Raw genomic sequence first — 19,099 nt, forward strand, 5'->3', positions numbered from 1 at the left:
TACAAGCTAGAGTGCAACGGTTGGCGGCATTTTACCGCTTTTTGGCGGTTTTCGGTGTAATTTAACAATATCTCGGGAACGGTACAAGCTAGAGACTTGAAATTTGGTATGTAGCTCACAAATCTGACAAGGATGCAACACAAAACGTTTGGTTGAGATGGTTGCTGCGCTTGGCGGTATTTTGACCGCTTTTGGACAGATTTCGACCGTTTTTTGGCGGTTTTCAGCTATAGCGACAAAACGGTTAGAGATATTGTAAAAGTTTGGGTAAAAGAACACTCAAATAAGCATCATTCAATAGGATAAGGAAAGTCGTGTGATGTTCACACCAGATTTTTTATATCTCTTAGCATTCAACAACAGATGGTGCAGAATTTCATTTCGTAAATGTACGTAATTACCTGTAGGTACTTAAGACATTTATACCAGATTGATTTTATTCCTAGAAAGGAGCTTGTTTTGATGGGGTTATTAATTTTTTAATGTCTAATGATAAGTATACGAAATACGCTAGTAAAATTAGTAGGTAATTGAACAGACGAACACCTTCTGCAGTCTGATGTGTTGGTGAGGAATAGCTATGGTCCATTTTGCAGTTTAGGTCCGAAGTTTCAATAGTTTATCTCGAGCTTTAGGTTAGTATTTCTTTTCTATCATGAAAATATGACATAGTCAATTTGTACCTAACTTTAATTCCCGCCCACAATGCCTAACATAAGGTTAGGTGGGTATACCTCTACAAAAATCTACATAAACCAAGGGAGTTCTAGTAAACAGTAGCGGACTGCAAACAGCAGTACCTACCCTGAAATCCTCAGATTCTAATATTTAATAATTCTTTGAACATAAAGGTTCAAATACTCTAATTTGTTTAATTTTACTTCTGATTCCAGGCTTGGAAGACGAGCTGTACTACGTCAGGAATGGCACTATCAACTACTATGCCATGAACTTTACCGTGCTTGTTCCTGCTCATATGAAAGAGTTAGAGTTCACGTGGCAGGCGCACCAAAAATCGGTAAGTTCGCTAAGTTGATTTTTCTTCTAAGATGATTTACCAAGCTCTTCTTCTTTTACTTTTGGCCTAAGGGGGACCCTTAAATACATATGTATATGATGGTTGTATAAGTGATTCTCCTATATGCTTCCTTTTTAAGCCTGCCTCTTGAATTATGTTAATAATTTTCACAGAAAGTGCTCTGTTTCCCTACTTTCTTGTTCTGGAAACCTCTTTCATGTCAATACCTAGTTTAGAATACTTGTACAGCATTAACATCTGCTTAAGATCTTCATTTGACCTATTTCTTTTGGAGGTGGGGGCTTACCTATACGTTCTCTTTAGAACCTTCTTTATTTCTTTCGCATCCATTTTCTTTCGTCTCCCATTCCTCTTTTTACATTATCTCCTATACATCACCTCCAGCATCTTTTTCTCCTCCACTCTTCCTACGTGCTAGTCGTACACAAAATTCCTTTTTCACAAAGTCTTCACACTTTTGAAAGTAATTTAAAGTATTAGCAATATTTTTTCATGCGTTAAAGATAATTATGTGTTTAGAAGAAAGGGGAGCGTTTACTTTACTCCCATGTCGTTATCACATGCACTGCTCTTATCTACACATTTTCTTGCGACTACACACATCCATACCTACTTATACGTTAGGGAATCCTTACAATAAGCTTGCTTTTCCTTGGTAATAAGGAAAGGTTTGCGCACATCAACTGTCAGCAAAATATTTTAGCTATTGTATTCCTACACGTCTTATTCAAGTCGCTCTTACTATCAATAGGTAAGTAGGTAAGTTATTTTAAACATGGAAATACTCGTGTCGACGTCGGTCGTTAAAATTCTAACTTTAACTGGACCTAAATTGAACGAACAAATCCGGTTTTAAATTTTACGGAGTCGATTTTTTTCAATTTGTTTGTCTGTTCGTTTCACTGTAGCTCTTAAACAGTTTGTCAGATTTTGATGATATTCGACACACATATTTAAAAAATTAAAGACCAACTGGTCTTTTAGGACTTCGTAGGGGGAATGTCTGTGTGAGTTCTACAGTTTGCGGATGCAACCGGTGCCAATTTGAGTATCCCAACAGGCTTGGACTAGTTTTGAAATCCCTATCGTTGTAATCTTGTAATATCTTACCATTTTTACATTTCTTACCTCTTACCAGTCGCTGACTGAATTGCAGAAGTCCAAATTCATAGTGTGATTCATCTATCTCCATCTCCATCTGCTGGTGCTATACTGATTCTCCATTGCTCCATATGTTTTCATCGGTGACAAAGTAAACTGATGAAGATGCAGGTTGCATTTATCCGTTTCAAAGTGCACTCACTGGAAGATTTGAAGAAACTGTGTTAGATAAAATGTAACATTAGTACATATTATATCTCTCTATCTGTAAACCAGTGGCGTTTAACCTATGTCAGCTAGGGAATCCTTTCCTGTGCAGTTTTTTTCTCCCCTCCCTAATCTAACTTAACATACTGAACATAGTAATGCCGGCAGCTCACGCTCAAACCGTGGTCTGTCAGACCGTCAAGCCTCGCGCAGACCTTGGTCGGAAGATTTTCCCGCCACACACTTTCAGACGATCTGAGCGTGAATGGCTGCCATAAGTGATTGTTCAACCTAGATTCCAAGACCACCAGCAAACTGACATACGATGGGTTTCTAGCTTCACCTTTTTGAAAAACCTTTCAAAGAGCTACCACACGCCACTGATGTAAGCAGTGGATGTATTAAAATCTCTGTATTCTTTACCTTCAGATTGTGTGTACATAGAGAGTACTTCGTTACTATGTGTGCTAATGCTAACATACGAGTTTTGTTAGCACAATTCTACAATGTATCCTAAGCTCTTTCTATTTCATCTCTCCCTCTTTCTTCTGATGGTGAACGATCCCCTGAATAGGGAAGTAATAGGTAAATGCTGGTATTGGTATCTCCTATCTATCCTATCATTCTGGAAATTAATCACTTGTACGAGGTTTCAACATTGATATCTTTCCAGTGTTGCAGATCCCCAAATCGCCATTTTTCTCCATCTTGTGCCGCTCTCATCCATTTTCTGGCTACCTTTGCTATTGAGTTCTCCCATCTCGTCGGTGGATGTCCTTTTCCTCTCTTTCCTTCCCTTGGATACCACTCAGTCACTCTCTTTGTCCATCTGTTGTCTTCTGGAAATTAATATACATATGTATTTAATAGTATCTTCTTGATTTTCCAAGTCACAGAGGGCATACAGGCTTAAAAATAATTTGTTCCATAGTATGTGCAATTGTGCAATGAAAGCCATCGGGGTAAAACACACGTTCATTTTCCAAACGTTTCACTTATTAAATGAAGCAAGTGGGTAATAATAGAGGTAATATATTAAGAAAAAGCACAACTCTATCGTATAAAAGCTGTAGTGTACCAGATAAAGGAGGCATTGTTGGGGGGCCCAATGCCCATACATCAAATTCTGACACTCTCTCGAACTAGAAAACCGTGTAACAGATTTATGCCCCATATAAGTTTTCCTCTTTGTTTCCGTACCCTCTCCTTTTCTCTTTCCTTATTTTTATTCTTTTGATCCAGGTAATTCCTTCTTTTTCCATTTTTTTTTTTTTTTTTTTTTTTTTTTTTTTTTTTTGGTTTTTAGGTTATATTAGCCCAGTTTCGACTGGAGTATATTGCCCCCGTCATTTATTCTACGTGATTACATCGTTCATTTTATTTTCTCTCAGCTTTCTTCTCCTGGAAGTCTCTAGCGGTTATGCTATCTGCTATCACAGTATGAAATATGGGTCACAAGTACAAAGACGTTATCAAAATTCTGACACCGAGGGAGCATACACTATTGCAGTGTGTCCCTACATTAACATCGAGTACCTAAAATACATACCTATGATACCTATGTACTGTAAACTACCAGTGATGTAGAAATAAAAGCATTAACTATATTACTTAAGGAGCTTGATTAGCCCCGCGCCGCGCCCCCTTGCCGGGTCAGGCCAAAATAACGAGTATTTTTTTTTTTTTTTTTTTTTTCCAAAAAATGTATTTTTTTTTTTTTTTTTCTAACGTTACAATTTAATAGGAATATATTATGACATTGTGATTTGTATTTTAGTGGATTTCCCCCAACGTTATGGACTTTCGTCTGTGTTAACGTTGGGGTGAATGTAGCCAATTTTTCAAAATTATATACATACTTATGAAATGTTATTTATTCTAATCACTAATACATAAACAGATGTACCATGAGATATAGGTATGAGAACGAGTATGAAAAAGAAGAGACAGAGAAGAGAGAGTTATAGATTAGATTTAATTTAACAGGTACCTTGCAAATGAATATCGATCAATTAAAAATTAACTGTTGAACTTCTATGAAATTATCAGTTTTAACAAAGTCTTTATACAGTATTTTGAGAAGCTTCTTGACTAATATTGGTGGTATGGTTGTCAATGTGATTGGAAGAATGTTTATCAATATGGACGATATATGAATATAATGTTTTTTAATGGCAGAAGTATTTATTTTCATTACAACAGCTAAATTTTTTTGTATTATTTTTGTATAATGTTTTTTCAGTATTTATTTTTATTTTTTTTAATTAACACGTATATCTTATTTATAGTGTCAGGTTAGTCAGGTAAGACCAAAAAATCTCATTTACATTATTATAATATCTAAGGGTACGAGATACCTACATCATTCCTCTACCTGTGGAAAAATGGGATTATTATAAGACTATAAGTACCTTATACTTACGTTTACCTCTATGTAATTATGTTATGTGGGGAAAAAATGTTCTTACAGTACATTAGCGGAAATCTAGATACCTAGTCCCCCGTCCTAAATGAGCTAAATGCATAATATCCACAGTAATAAAGTTAAATTATAGTGCTGTGATAACAAGACGTACATTGTTTACTTTGGAAAAGTAAAACTTTTGCCACATAAAATACTTCGACCTCAAACATTTATTATGAAAAGCACGCAAGAGTGTACTTTAAACTTTCCCATACGCAAAGTACTCTCATGCCTATCTCAGGTAAAAGTAAGGTATAAGTGCGAGTTTGGATTTTGTTTTATTTTTCATAAAAAGAAATATGAGAAATTATTTTCAACAATTTAGTACTACTTAGTTTACAAAAAAGTTTACAGGTACCTACAGTAGGTATGTAGGTATCTATTGAAACAAATAAACTTTCCCACAGAATTTGGAGGTACCTACGCTAAGGGAAAGGTTTTCAACCTGAGAACATGGGCAAACACTTAAATTCATTTACGTCGGATATAAACCCCTACAAGAGGTAACAAGCTGGGTCCGTCCCTCCGGGAATTTTTTAGCCCGTAGTTTATTCGATCGTAATTAGAGAAAATCAGTACCTATGTACCTACCTATCTATTTTAGATAAGGCAATCAAACAAGTTTGATTCCTTGTATCCTTGTGCACACAAGGGAAACCAAAGCCCGTTTTCCCCACGAATTCAAGCCTGGACATGGAGATTACACTGCTAAATCCTAAAGTCCATCCATCTATGATATATGCAGATTGTGCTGAATTCCTAGTACAAATGCATTCAAGCCTATGTACACACATAAGTATTTTATTTACTTCACTGAACATTTGGCTAAGTGCAAAGTTGCAGAAACATTAGTTTAAATGAACGCTTGAATACTTGAAGTTGCGAAAATCGAGAGAGAGAGAGAGAGAGAGAGAGAGAGAGAGAGAGAGAGAGAGGGGGAGGAGGAAAGGAGGGAGAGGAGAGAGAGAGAGAGGAATAGGTGGTGAGGAAGAGGTTGTGTATACCATTTTCAAACAGTTATTGTGTGTAGCATTGTGAACAAATATATTTATCTTGCCCCCTCCTCTCCTAATGCATTTCATCCAGATGGGGTTAAGAAGAGGGGCTGGTTCCATGGGGGTGGGCGGGGCCCGCAATAATATTTTGAATTATTATCGTGATTAATATCTTTCCATTTCACACTCTCGAACCCCACCTCCCAATCCCCCCAGGCGGAGAATTTCAGCAAAATGTTTCGTATATTTCATCATCAGCTAGTCAGCACATAGCAGAGTCGTTTGTTTTCATTGCTGCACAGTGCACAATGTATCCCTGCTGTTTTATTGTTCTCATGTGATGTTGGGAGTTATTGATATTAGAACTCGAGAGTGTAACCAGATCATCCATTCATTATGCTGAGGGATACGAGTATGTTATGCACTATGGTTCATCCCATTGTGATGGTGACTACTGGTAGCCATAATATTTGTTGGAGATTAAATCTTGTAGTTCCCAAATGACCCAGTCTTGTTCGGTTCGTGGCTATGTCACTTCCTTCTCCTCTATTTTTTTCCTATCTCTTCCTTTTCCTCTTATTCTTTCGTTTATCTCTTTCTTCTCCTTATATTCTTTGCTGTATCTCTGCCAGCTGCCTTCATCTTTTTCTTTCCTATATAATTCTTCCTTCTCCTCTTTTTAATTTATCTCCTCCTCTTCTTCTTTCCTTTGCCTATTTCCTTCTTTTATTCTTTCCTATCCGGTATTGTATGGGGAAAATCTACTTCCTATATCTCTTCCTTCTTTATCCTTTCCCGATTCCTCTACCTCTTATCTTTTCCAATCTCCACATCCTCTTTTATCCCGTGTCCTCGTCCACATCCCATCTGCACATTCCTCCTCTCCTCTCTTCGCATCACCTCCTTCTTCTTTTTCCTAATAAATTGGAACATTAATAAGGACGTCATGTCTGATAAATTTGTACAGGCAAGAATAAACATGCATTAAAGTATCCCCTCCCAATCCCTCTACCTCCCATTCAATCCCTTCTGAACGCTTCTATGCTATCGGTAGAAAAGGTACTCTCCCTTGTACCTTGGTGAATATAATATTTCAAATTATTATTATGCCATAATGTTCTTGTTCTATGTTCAAGATGAAAGAGCATTCTAAATCGTGTATACAGGGAGGGTCATTGGCCATAGGTTCTTTTATTGCTGACTATTATTTTTCTTCGTAGAATAATGAAACTGACTAATTTTATGAGTACCAAGCTAAAAAGGAGCTTAATTTGTAGCCTTGATAGGTACACGTTCAAATTTAGAGATTACGAATATTTAGTTACCTAATAGTTATGTAATGGAGGCACACTAATCAACAGGTGTTATTAGTTGGTAATTCAGTGCTAAGGAACGAAATTAACGTTCTGAAAATCTTTATCTTAGAAGTGAAGCATACGAGCATATACGTATAGTGGAACGTAATTCAAAGCAACCCTGTCTATGATATAACATGAAAGTAATATCTAATACATACCCCTACTTTATAAATAAAATCCCCCATAATCTCCTGCATAAAATCTTTTTATATTTATAAGAATGTTAAACCCATTACCCAATGTCCCAGAAAACCTGGAGAGGATTTTGCTCATTCGCATGCAGAGGAATCTGATTATGCTGTAGAGTTGTACATAGACAATGGAAAATGATTCCACTGGAATTCAGAACATTAATGTTTAATGCATTGTATACGCATATACCCACGTACATAACCACGTTAGGATGATGTAGAGTGGATAAAAATGATATAAGTTCTGAATATACCTAAAACGAGATAAAATAAAAGGGAAAAAATAGTAAATAGAATATCTACTGAAAGTTTGTTAGTAGAGAGGGACTTATTGTCTGCTAGCTGGCAGATCTTCAAGTGAGAAATAACTGATTTTCAGGTGATAGATAGTCTGACAGTTTGGTTACTGCAATTGGCAATCAAGTAACAAAGAAATATGGTTAAATACATATGTTTCCAGCTCAACATAGGAACACCATTCTTTCTACTGAAGTTAATTTGTTCAAAGGAAAAGGGATCACCAATATTTTCCAGCCACACAGTGACTCCAATGTTTACAGAGTAGCAGCAGTCTGAATAATTTGTGTTCCATATTAGAGAAAGGTCACACATGTACATATATTATGTAAAATCTGAGGGCTTTCCCTCTGCCTTTTCATAAATGAAAACTTTAAACCTTAAACCTTTTTCACGAATTTTCATGACGTTGAATAATTTTCCCCGTCATTTCCATACCTAGGTTTGGCGTGAGTTTCACAGATTTTTTACGTCGTGTTTTATTATGTGTGTAAAACAGGAACACTTCAAAGGACGAACAAATTTGTTTTTCTTGATTAGGTGTCTGGTAAAAGATTGGGTTTTTGCTCATAACTTAAACACTACCCTATCATCAGTCACTTGTGTAGGTACTTCTGTTGAACATTGAAAATAGTAATATGACCTAGAGTCATTTCAATCATTTGCATGTGTATCGCTGTGGCCTTCGTTCCCATCAACTTCGCATTGAATATTTGATTCTCTTGCAGTCTGTAAACTTTTTTCCTTTATTATTATAGCTTTTCCTGACTCGTAATTTTCTTTCCGGTCTTTTCTTTCGGTTCTTTTTATATTCTCTTTACTCTAGTCCTATTCCTTTGCGTTCCTTTTTATTCAGTTCTCTTTCCTTTCCGAACAATAAAGTCGTATGAAAATTATGTATGTAACTACTCGTACAAGAAATGTAAGTATCTTATGTGACGTTTTTAATACAACATGACTAGCTGACTAGCTTCTGACGGCGGGCTATAAAACATTTTCCAACCCTAATAAAACTCTTCTCGGTAAGTCTGCCTGATATAAAAGAGTCGTAGATGATAATAATAAAATATGAACTCGTCATGCTATTGTATACCTAGGTTCTCATAATATTAAAATGTACAAAAGCATAATGCTTGTACGAGATGTCACATTAAATTAACATGTATGCTGATGTTTAACATTATACCTACTCATTATTATTTGTATTCCAACTGTAATTAGGTATGTTCCTATGTAAATATGTACCTGTACATAATAGAGGAGTTGCAATTGGGAAAATATTATTAATAACACGTCGATTCCCACGTAAAAAGTTGTGAAAAATCCGAATCTGAGGTCAAAACTCCGAAAAAGTAACTTTAAAAGGTCGAAAATTCAAATTTTAATTGCCGCAATCGCGCTAGTGGAGGAGCAGAAAGAACTGCGCAGAAACGTATGCGCACAAACACATTAATGCGTTGCCTGCGAGGGAGCGTGAGTTGTGACGTCAGATTTCACGTCAAAATGCGCAGAAACGCTTGCGCACAAACAAACGAAGCGGGAGTCATGAATTATGACGTCATCGCCTACGGGAGCGTATGCCTTGACGTCAAAGTTCACGATTTACCGGTATTTTTTAAATCGATTTATCTCGGTATCTAGAAGACGTAGAAGAAAAAGAAAAATTCTGTTGGTCCTCATTTTTCCTGCTCTATGACTTTGAAACATCACTCAAGTAAGCGCAACTGATCTATTGACACAGGTCATAATATATGTAAGCTCATCAGGAGATTGAGAAGTGGTAAAGTCACAAGTAGATATACTCGTATGTATGTACATTGTAAGTACAAAAATACATTTATGTATGTATTTTATTATAAAAATAACAATTCAGAGCCGAGTTGTAAATTGGGAAATCCAAATCCCAAACAAGGGAGAATATATTCGGAAATAACTTCCCTCATTAGTTTTCGTTAGAAGAAAAGTCTTTAATTTCAATAAACTCGATATGAATAACTCCGAAAATTATGAAGAACAACAGCTCCATAATGATTATTTATAGTTTAAATTCAAACCATCTTGTTCATTTCCCACTCCACACCACAGGAGAAAGACAATATTGTTGGGGAGATTGTGAAATCCACTAATGATGTAAATGACAATAGCACGAACAACATCCGACAAAAGCGAGAAAAACATCTGGATTGTGGAAAGCTGAAAACATACTTGAAGAAGAGTGATACAAACTTTAATTATTAGCGTCAACACCTGCAGTTAAATAGGCATTTTCAGAAATTAAGATATTTCAATTTCAAGAAGATTTATTTTGAAGGTTGGTTAAGTCGAGATCACAAAAGGAACATTTGGCCTGAAAATACGAATATCTATTACCATAAATAGATTTCGCTGTTTCGTTTCAAAATTGTTTTTCATATAACTCGAATTTAACGTTCAACTGCCGTCGCACTTCTGTATAGTTTGTTGTGTAAATATCTATCCCCATATTCCAGCGGGAATTGTACCCAACACCGATGGGCGGGTCTCAAAATGTTGATAAATGTCCTTAGTCTCCCCCTCCTCCCTGAACTCGGTGGCCTTTTGTGTAGCAAAGACGAGAGAATTTCAGCAGCACGGGGTATCCGATGACCATACATCAAAACCAGTACAAAACCCTTTCGTTTTGGCTTTTGAAGTTTGCCTGAAATTTATTGTAATTTGGAACAAATGAATTTGGGGAAAGGGTTGTTAGAAGAAGAATTGTTGTGCAGAGTTCCATTGTAGACCGAGTTGGGAACAAACTGTATTCCCGTCTGATTTTCAAGATTTCCAAATTCCTGAGGGATTCTTCAATGGTGTATGATGAGTTCGCAAAAAAAAAAAAAAAAAAAAAAAAAAAAAAAAAAATGAAATACTTTCTTACCAGCCTGAAAAGAAAACAAATACCTACCAAGAAATCACCAAAGGAAGTAGGTACCTTATTCTTTTATTCCATTTCTTGCTTAGTGCATGTACATGTACAAGTAAGTACCTGGATAGATGTAACATTCCCTGGAGTTTACAGAGTTTCTCGATCTTAACATTAGCATAAACTTCGTCATATTTTCAATAAAACATAAAATTATTTCCACCTACTTATTAGTAGATATCTTCTGTTTAAAATAAAAGAATAAACACTGAGAGTTATTCACCGTTACTTACCTACCTACTTACTTATTTTACTGCAAAAGAAACAGACTGGGGAAATCCCCTAAAGAGAGCTTTGGAAGGGAAAAAACTGAAAAAGTTTGAGCAGAATAAAAAAATGTAAAGGTAGTCATACCCAAGAGCATTCTTCTTTTTATGCTGAGTGTAGAATTTTTTGTGTGTACAGTTCAAAATAAAAATAAATGTTACTGCGGCACTCAACTTCCTGATGCTAAAAGCTAGAACCTTATTACATTCGAACAAATAAGAAAAGACAAGACACTCTGACCTGATATTCTTCCTTTGAACCAAATGCTTAAAGATACGTACATGTAGGTACGTACCTATGGTCATGTTTGATTCTTATAATATAAGAATACGTGTGTCTGTCGTAACAGTCTTAGGAACAGCTGCACAGAAACATATCACTATAGACAATATCTAATAAAACATTAAAGTTTGCTAGTGTCATATCGTATTTTCCTTCTATTTTGTGTCTATTGCAACAATAAAATCATTTAATAAATTCCTCGCCTGTATATTACACAAACTTTGCTAGTGTCTTCATATGTTCCGAGAAATATTTCAGAAAAGCGATTTTCATTTTCTGTTCTATTGTTAGAACTCAATAATATATCTCTTTCTTCTTTTGGTAAACGTAAAAGGAGACATAACAATATCGAAAGAAACATTTCTATGCTTCATTGTAGGAAAGGAAAAGTCATTTCCAGCATCACATGCACAGCACATTCTGGTTCATTGCTATTGTCATGATAATGGCTTCTGCAGCACTCACACAGACTCAGCTGCAGATTTGCTATTATCATTAGATGGGTGCTATCAAATGTGTTTACTTTTTCTCAGAGCTTGAACGTGTCTGTTTTGGTGTTTAATATTTTAACATTAGCTATCATTAGCTTCCTGCTCGTGAGTATCTTCAATGCTAACCTATACATATGTGATATTTGATGATAATACCTACGTATAATGTCACCTCTTTGTAATTGGTTTTTAGGTCACAATATGAGTTAGTATTGGCAAAGAAAATTCCACGATTTGTGTCAACTTTCTAAAGTGCACGGAAAAAATACTGTAGGAGTGTGAATTAAAATGCATCAACCTATATTCACATTTGTAACCTATACTCTACCTAATACATGCATACTTGTAATAGTAACAATAATTACTATAATAAAAGATAAAAACCTGGGTACACGCACTTAGCATTTAAATTCCTTGATTTTAATTAAATTAAAGGTAGACAAAATGAACTTTAACAAAAGTTAAGCCTGGCATTAAAAAGTTTTTGTTCAATAATAGCTAGCTAGATAGACCTACGATTGCTATTGTTTTGAATACTTTGTAAAACAAAATCATAACGTTGCCATTGCATGCGGATTAGTAAACAATACGTATACAGGGTGATAAAAATATCAAATGGATAAATAAGGGATACTTTTTTTTTACCGTATATTCCTAATTCTATAAATCTGATGATGTTCCATAAACTAAACCCTACCCTATATGCTCATAAGCACTTGTGTCTTATTGTGAAATTTTATTGTTTATTTTTTATGATCAGTTCTGGTGTAATTCTTTTAAAATTTTCATTGTGAATTTGAAAATTTCGTGCAACTTGCACATTATGAGATATGTACATATTTATTGTACATTAATTATGTATACCTAAAATATCAATAAACTATTTACTAGTACGTATACATACCTATAAGTATTTTTACTTTCTCTTATCTACCTGTACATAGGTATGTACGTACCCGAAAGGGAGGAAGCACATGTATGCACAAGCACATATTATAATAATGTTGAGAAATACGACTAAGTCTTATTACGAGTATGTGACTGAGTATAATATATCACATTGACACAGTGATAATAAATATGTTCTCGACAGTTCAATTGTTAACGCAAAAAGAAGAAAATGTAAAATATAATCAAAAGGAAAACGAAAGCGTTCATTGAACAAAATATCATAACGTACATATTTGAGCCTTCAAAGGAAACTCAATATGATACGAATATTATTACATTTGCACTGATAGAACCAGGGATGTGTGTAAAATATTGGGGGTAGAAAATACAAAACCAGAAACCGGGTAGAGGAAGTTCGGGTAATACGGAATATGTCAGTATCTCACTTTGTACAAAACTATGTTTGAAAGTGAGTTGTTATTCTTTGTTAGCAAAAACAAACAATAAAGGAGTTATAAAATTTCAGACCACGTGGGTTGTCAGGATTTTGGTTTAATTGGGTCTTAAACTCTTAAATCAGCCTGAATGTTTGTACCTTCCCTTTGGTCTACGCAGTTGTTTCTCACATTCTCACACCTTAATATTATTGCGGACTCACACGTAAAAGACTATAGCTCACACATATGAGTGATTGGCACAAAGTAAGCCCCTGACACTGTGGAAAAGGGCCTTGGGGGTTGCTGAAGTGAAATGATTTCGTTACGAGAGAACAAAAATTTTCATTTGGAATATTTCAACGAAAAGGAATTCTTTACAGAGGAACATTTTTTGGGGAATCCGGCAGATTTTTTTGTAGGTTGTACCAATTTGATTATTTTTATGAATTCGGAGACGTTTATCAAATTTCCATTTAATGGAATGGATTTTTTCTTCTAATAAGTAAGTACCTTGTGGTTGTGCTGTCAGTAACTATACCTAGTCATCAATATTTAAATATTAAAACAGGTACTCATATATTTTAAGGTTTATAAGTTTATAATAGTAGAGATGTCTCATCAATAAAATTTTAAAAAAGTGCCAAAAAAAAGTTTCTCCTCAGAGGCTGAAATAACTCGACACGAAACTTTTGAAAACTCAATTTAAAACATTAACACCTTTTGCTGTTCCTTGAAATTTTCGCTGACATTTTCACAAACTTACTCCGAACTTCTAATACGAAAATGTGTATGTTTCAGCTGTAAGCTAAAAATAATTACTGCTCTTATGAAAACAGATTATTATAAAGTAAACCAAAATGGAGTAAGTTTTAGTGTAAAGTAAACAATTTTAAAAAGTTCTTTTCTCGTCTCATAATTATAATGGGTGTTTAAATGAAATCTCTTGTTAAATCAAGCCAGCCTGTGTCTACAGTGTAAATCTTGGGATACCTACCTAGGTATTTAGTATTTACATTTATGTGTAGTAGGTAAAGTGTTTTGTACAATAACCCTTGAACCCATACCCTACAGTTCTAATCTACTAGGTATTCACTCAAATATACGTATAGTAGTTTTATAGTGTTTATTGTTTAAATTAGACATTATATATTGATGTGTTTTAATGTGTGCTTTGTGGGTTTAGGTGCTTTTGCTATGTAGCTTCCCAAAAGTCATATTTTATAGCCCAAAACTCCTTCATTCCAGACCACCCTCTATACTGCATAAGTAAATTGAACCCAGTACATAAATAAACCAAATCATGTCAAAATATTTCGACCATTTTCTCCTGGTCAAAAGTTTTAATGCATGAAAAACAAGACCACATTATTTTCGTTGTAAAAGTGTTTTGTTAAATGTGTGTTGTGTGTGAGCTGTGAATGTTGTTGTGTTTTCGTGTTATTGTTTTGTATTTACGTCCAGTGCTTTTATCAGGATCGGAGAAGAGTGGGGCTGGGGAGCAGAATTATCAGTGGAGAATTATCATAATAATATAGATCATTAATTTTTGTAATTATTTAGTCTTCGGCAGTCTCACTAGAATTGAGACCTCTACAAAACTGACCCAATCTGAAGCTATATGATTTCAAAATTTTCAACACGAGTCACCTACTCACCTGCACTAATTGATTACTATGAATCATGCGAACTTACTTGAAGGATGTCATGATTTCGGCTTGGAGGATGCCATGATTTAGGTTCTGGCCTTTTAAAATTCTTATTCATGCTATTTTCCAATGGAAAGATCTTCTGGAAACGAGAAAGATCGTACTTATCATTAGACAATCCTGCTGATTGCTGATACGATAGTGTGAAATTAATTTGTGTGGAATTCGTCGATTGTTCGCCACTGGGCTTAAAGGGGATTTATGTTAAACAATTTATTTCACGTTGAATCCAGAAAACAAGTTTCTCGAAGTTTTACTTCAGAGTAAAGTTTGCCTCCCTCCTCCAGTTCCCAGTGGTTACTATACTGGATTTAGCCCACCTAGTGTTAATCCTCGTAGGTATTACTTACTTTGCCTTTAATATTGTTTTTTAAATATGGAAATTTGCTGTTTTTATGGGTGAAAATAAGCTGTAGATATATTTTGTATATCTACAGATACAATAGAATTATAGTCGTACATTTTGAATAAATAATACAATATTATCAGTGAAAATTTTTCATTATTTAAACTAGCCTAGGCAGAGAGGGATGAGGGGGAGAGAGAGTCAAAATTAAAATTCACTCAATTACAATAAATTTCCCCGCAGCAAAAAACAGACAACCGTCCCAGAGTTTAAATGATAAATGTTTTTTGTCATAATATTTTGGATTATGGGCAAGATAGCCTCACTCACGTAATGTCCTGTTTTTTGCAACATCAAAATCGATTTCGCTCTATTGAAATATTAAAAGGTGTGGTCAAACGTTTTGAATACTGGTATAATATAAATAAACCAAGATATAAGTAGATATCATACGTATATCCCAAACTCCTGAAGTACCTCTAATATTAGTGGAGACGCCATTTCACCAAATCTAATTCAATGTACTCTAAAGAAACCTCCAATAACAAAAGGTAAATTCAAGCGTATTAGTGGAGATGTCATTTCACCCAGTCCAATAATATACGTACACAGCAGTAACCTCCAAGAACAAAGCATATTAGTGGAGACGCCATATTACCAAAAAACAGTTATTTTTACAGGGTTTAACTGAAACTGACAGTTTCATTTAAACTGAGAGAGACAGTTTAATTTAAACTGAGAGAGAGAGAGAGAGAGAGAAAGAAAAGTGGGGGAGTGAAAGGGGAGAGAGTACTTCCAACGAGAGAAATAAAAGAAACAAATTAGGAGAGCTACTTCCAAAAAAGTGACTATGCCGCAAAATGTTCCACCACATGCAAATAGAATTCTGGAGAGAGTGCCCACTGCCCAGCTACACATTAATTTTTTGCAGCGTCTCATATTATTATCTTACGAGGGTAAAAATTCGTAATGAGAAGAGAGAAGGGAAAGAAAGGGGGAAAGAACGGAGGGAAGAAAATCAAAAGAAGAAACAAGATTGTGAGGAGAGAGTGGGGAAAAGGGAGATGGACAAAAAAAAAAAAAAAAAAAATTAAAAGGGATTTTTTTTCTCCCCACAACTATGAAATGTTGGGGTGGGGTGAGGAGAGGGGGGAGATCTGGACATCCTCAGCTGGCGTATTGTGTGGATTCTCATGGAATTCAACCAAAAAGGGAAAAACTGGGGCTGTTATACAGGGTTCTTCACTGGGATCGTCCAAAACCTCTTGCCTCGTCACCTTTCCCAGATTCAAAATGAGTTTTCATTGCTTTTTAAAACCAAAGAAGGATAACATTTTCTGAAAATAGACGATTTTTCCTCTTTTTTGAGGAAAAGTTGACGGAAAAAATCTCGCTCATAATCTGTATGCAATCTTCAACTTGGAAGCATGCAGCTTTTTTTTTACCACACTGTATTTCAAATTCTAAAATGGGAGGGAGATGAAGGTTCGGGCCGTTCGAAGGAGGGAGGGGGCACATACCCCCACAAAATTGGACAAAGCATGTGTGTGTGGGAGCTAAATATGTGTATTAATATTAGAATAGTCTCCCCCTCTCCTTTCGTTCTCCTTCCCTCCCCCTCCGAAATTTACCTTCATTGGCAGTATAGTGTCCTCTCTCTCTCTCTCATACAATCTCCCTCTCGCCCATAGTGTCATTCACTATTTCTAAAGAGGATAGGATTAGGAGGAGAGGGAGGAAGAGTGAGAGAAAGGAAAGAGAGAGAGAGAGAGAGCTTGGGGATGGTAAAAAGGACCGAGAGAGGCACAAAGTGAGGGTGAGAGAGAAAAAGGAAAGAATGAGTACGACAAAAGAGAGGGAGGATATAGTGTGGGATAGGGAGAAAGGACATAGGTAGCAGAAGCAGATATAGTACAGGGAGGGAGGACATGGTATAGGAAAGGGAAACAGGGACATCACACATGGTACATAGGACGGTTCAGGGAATACAGAGGAAGCTGAAAATTCTCATCAGGAAATTGAAGGGAAAAGCTTAAAATTCTGGAAAATATTGGGGGGGTAGGGGTTAGGGGGTCAGGCGGTCAGGCAATGACATTACGTGAAGGACAAGAGAGCTATATCATGGTTAATAATTAATAGGACGGGAGGGGGCTCTTCAAATTGACCCCATACTGAACCCATATCCTATTACAACTTGCAGCGGGCAGCAAGAGCAGTACCTACATACATGAGACAGTAAATTTTAATGGCAATCGACCAACTACTAAAATAAAACGACATGGATTAAATATGCTACTCTGAAAGAAAGCGTTAGAACTTTCACTATAACTATTATCTTACTCTATGCCCCTATACATGTAGGTAGGTGTTAAAATATTAAGGTTTGCACTATACAAAGTATGTACAAACCATCTGGGGGAGACTCTAAATTTTGTAAAGTAGCAAAGCTGCGCATTCCACTAAACAAATCACCAGTGTGAAAGGGAAACCTCTGGCTAATTAAAGACCATAAATCTTTTACTTGTCCTTTCCTTTCTTTTATTCAAACAATTAAGTTACCACAAAAAAAGCACCTGTATAAACAAAAAAGAAGGAATAAATAATAGGTGGCTAAAATTAAAAAGTAAAAGAAATATCGTATGACATTATGAATGTTAAAAAAAAAAAAAAAAAAAAAAAAAAAAAGGGTGAAAAAAAAAAAAAAAAAAAAAAAAAAAAAAATGGGCAAACACGGGGAAAAGCACAACAAAACACAGAACCCTTTTTTATTTTCATTAACGTTCAAATATATTAAGCTTTCAACTTTGCCCTAACTAATAGAGAAAGCTCGGGGGGCTGTCCTCCTCCTCTTGTGGCCTTTTCTAATATAAAGCTCAAAAATTATGTGATGTGACAGTTTCGAGATAATAAATTTGAAAATTTAAACGAAAATTAATTACATAAAACATGAACAAGCGTGGCATGTTCTGCAGAGTGGCAAAGTTGCGTATGTTTTCACTCGTGTTAGTTATTGTTGTTGCTGACTCACATACCACATAATAGTCCATTCAGCACCCCGTCCTAGTCAGCAAATATTATGGTATTCCACATAATAGTTCATTCAACACCCCGTCCTAGTATCATAATGGTATTAACTAGTTGGGTTCAAGTGTTTCACCTTTCACCTGGTAAATCTATACAACTATATCGCCTTTTCTCTTGTTGGGGGAATTTTTTAGAAAGCTCTACACTCTCTCTCTCTCTCTCCCTCCCCCTATATTCCACTTCTGATGTGGATCCCATACCGAGTATTGCGATAGATACTGTTTTGAGTTTTGTTTGAATAGACCTTAACTTAATTAGTATTCATAGTTCAGCAGACGAGATTGTCTGTGCAATAAATAATAATTCAATTTATTTATCCATATACCTATACAGGGTGTATCTATCAAGGGGAGGGTCTTTCGCACCGGGCAAACTTTATTTAAAACAGATAAGGTTCGTATCGCACTCGGAAAGGCTGCGTTTCCCCTATCCTGTCATACTTTTCTCTTCGGGGCGGTAAGACCCTCTTGTTACAGTACTTACTTATTCAACATTTAGTGTTGGTGTAGTTTTGGCAAAAACTGCAAACAGTTCCAATTTTTTTGACACCCTGTAAAGATGATCCTCCAGCTTTGTGTATACAAGTTGATGTCAATTAATAATACGGATGACACAAACATGCATGAAATAAAAAGAGCCTGTCATGTGATAGTGACACTATTGGTCTGAGTGATCCTGTCAGGCTGACACTTTGTAGTGAAATGTCAAGCTGAAATTGAGTATATTGTGTAGTGAAGTATCAAAGTCTGCGGGGACAGGCTTATTACAACTACTCTCGTTAACTAACTGAGGAAAAATAATGGTGTCGTTTTTTTATCCCTTGCAAAACTGGACAAAGTTTTTACTCGCCTAAAACTACCATTGGACAAGCAGTATAAGGACCGCAAATATCTGAGCCAGTGTAAATTGTAGCTATATAACGCCTATTAAATTTTAATGCGATTAAAACAATACAGAATCATACATAAATAGCCTAATCCCAATAGAGTAGGTAATACA

The 19,099-nt window shown here is 35.6% G+C and overlaps 1 protein-coding gene and 1 long non-coding RNA gene across 2 annotated transcripts in view; one reads left to right on the forward strand and one right to left on the reverse strand.

The window, feature by feature from the left end:
• The first annotated feature begins 530 nt into the window (after positions 1-530).
• LOC103511782 (tyrosine-protein kinase RYK-like) overlaps positions 531-19,099 on the forward strand; it is a 69,636-nt gene continuing 51,067 nt past the window's right edge. Inside the window, exons 1-2 of the mRNA XM_026825442.1 lie at positions 531-635; positions 894-1,018. Of these exons, the coding sequence (XP_026681243.1) occupies positions 947-1,018 (72 nt within the window). The 5' untranslated portion in view covers positions 531-635; positions 894-946. The remainder of the gene's footprint in view (positions 636-893; positions 1,019-19,099) is intronic.
• Positions 2,126-19,099, reverse strand: part of LOC113468486 — a 38,334-nt gene continuing 21,360 nt past the window's right edge. Inside the window, exons 3-5 of the long non-coding RNA XR_003392222.1 lie at positions 14,657-14,752; positions 3,086-3,186; positions 2,126-2,341 (exon numbers count right to left, since the gene is read on the reverse strand). This is a non-coding gene — a long non-coding RNA (uncharacterized LOC113468486). The remainder of the gene's footprint in view (positions 2,342-3,085; positions 3,187-14,656; positions 14,753-19,099) is intronic.

The sequence above is a fragment of the Diaphorina citri genome, unplaced genomic scaffold (assembly GCF_000475195.1).
Source record: "Diaphorina citri unplaced genomic scaffold, Diaci psyllid genome assembly version 1.1 scaffold752, whole genome shotgun sequence".
NCBI classification, from domain to species: Eukaryota; Metazoa; Arthropoda; class Insecta; order Hemiptera; family Psyllidae; genus Diaphorina; species Diaphorina citri.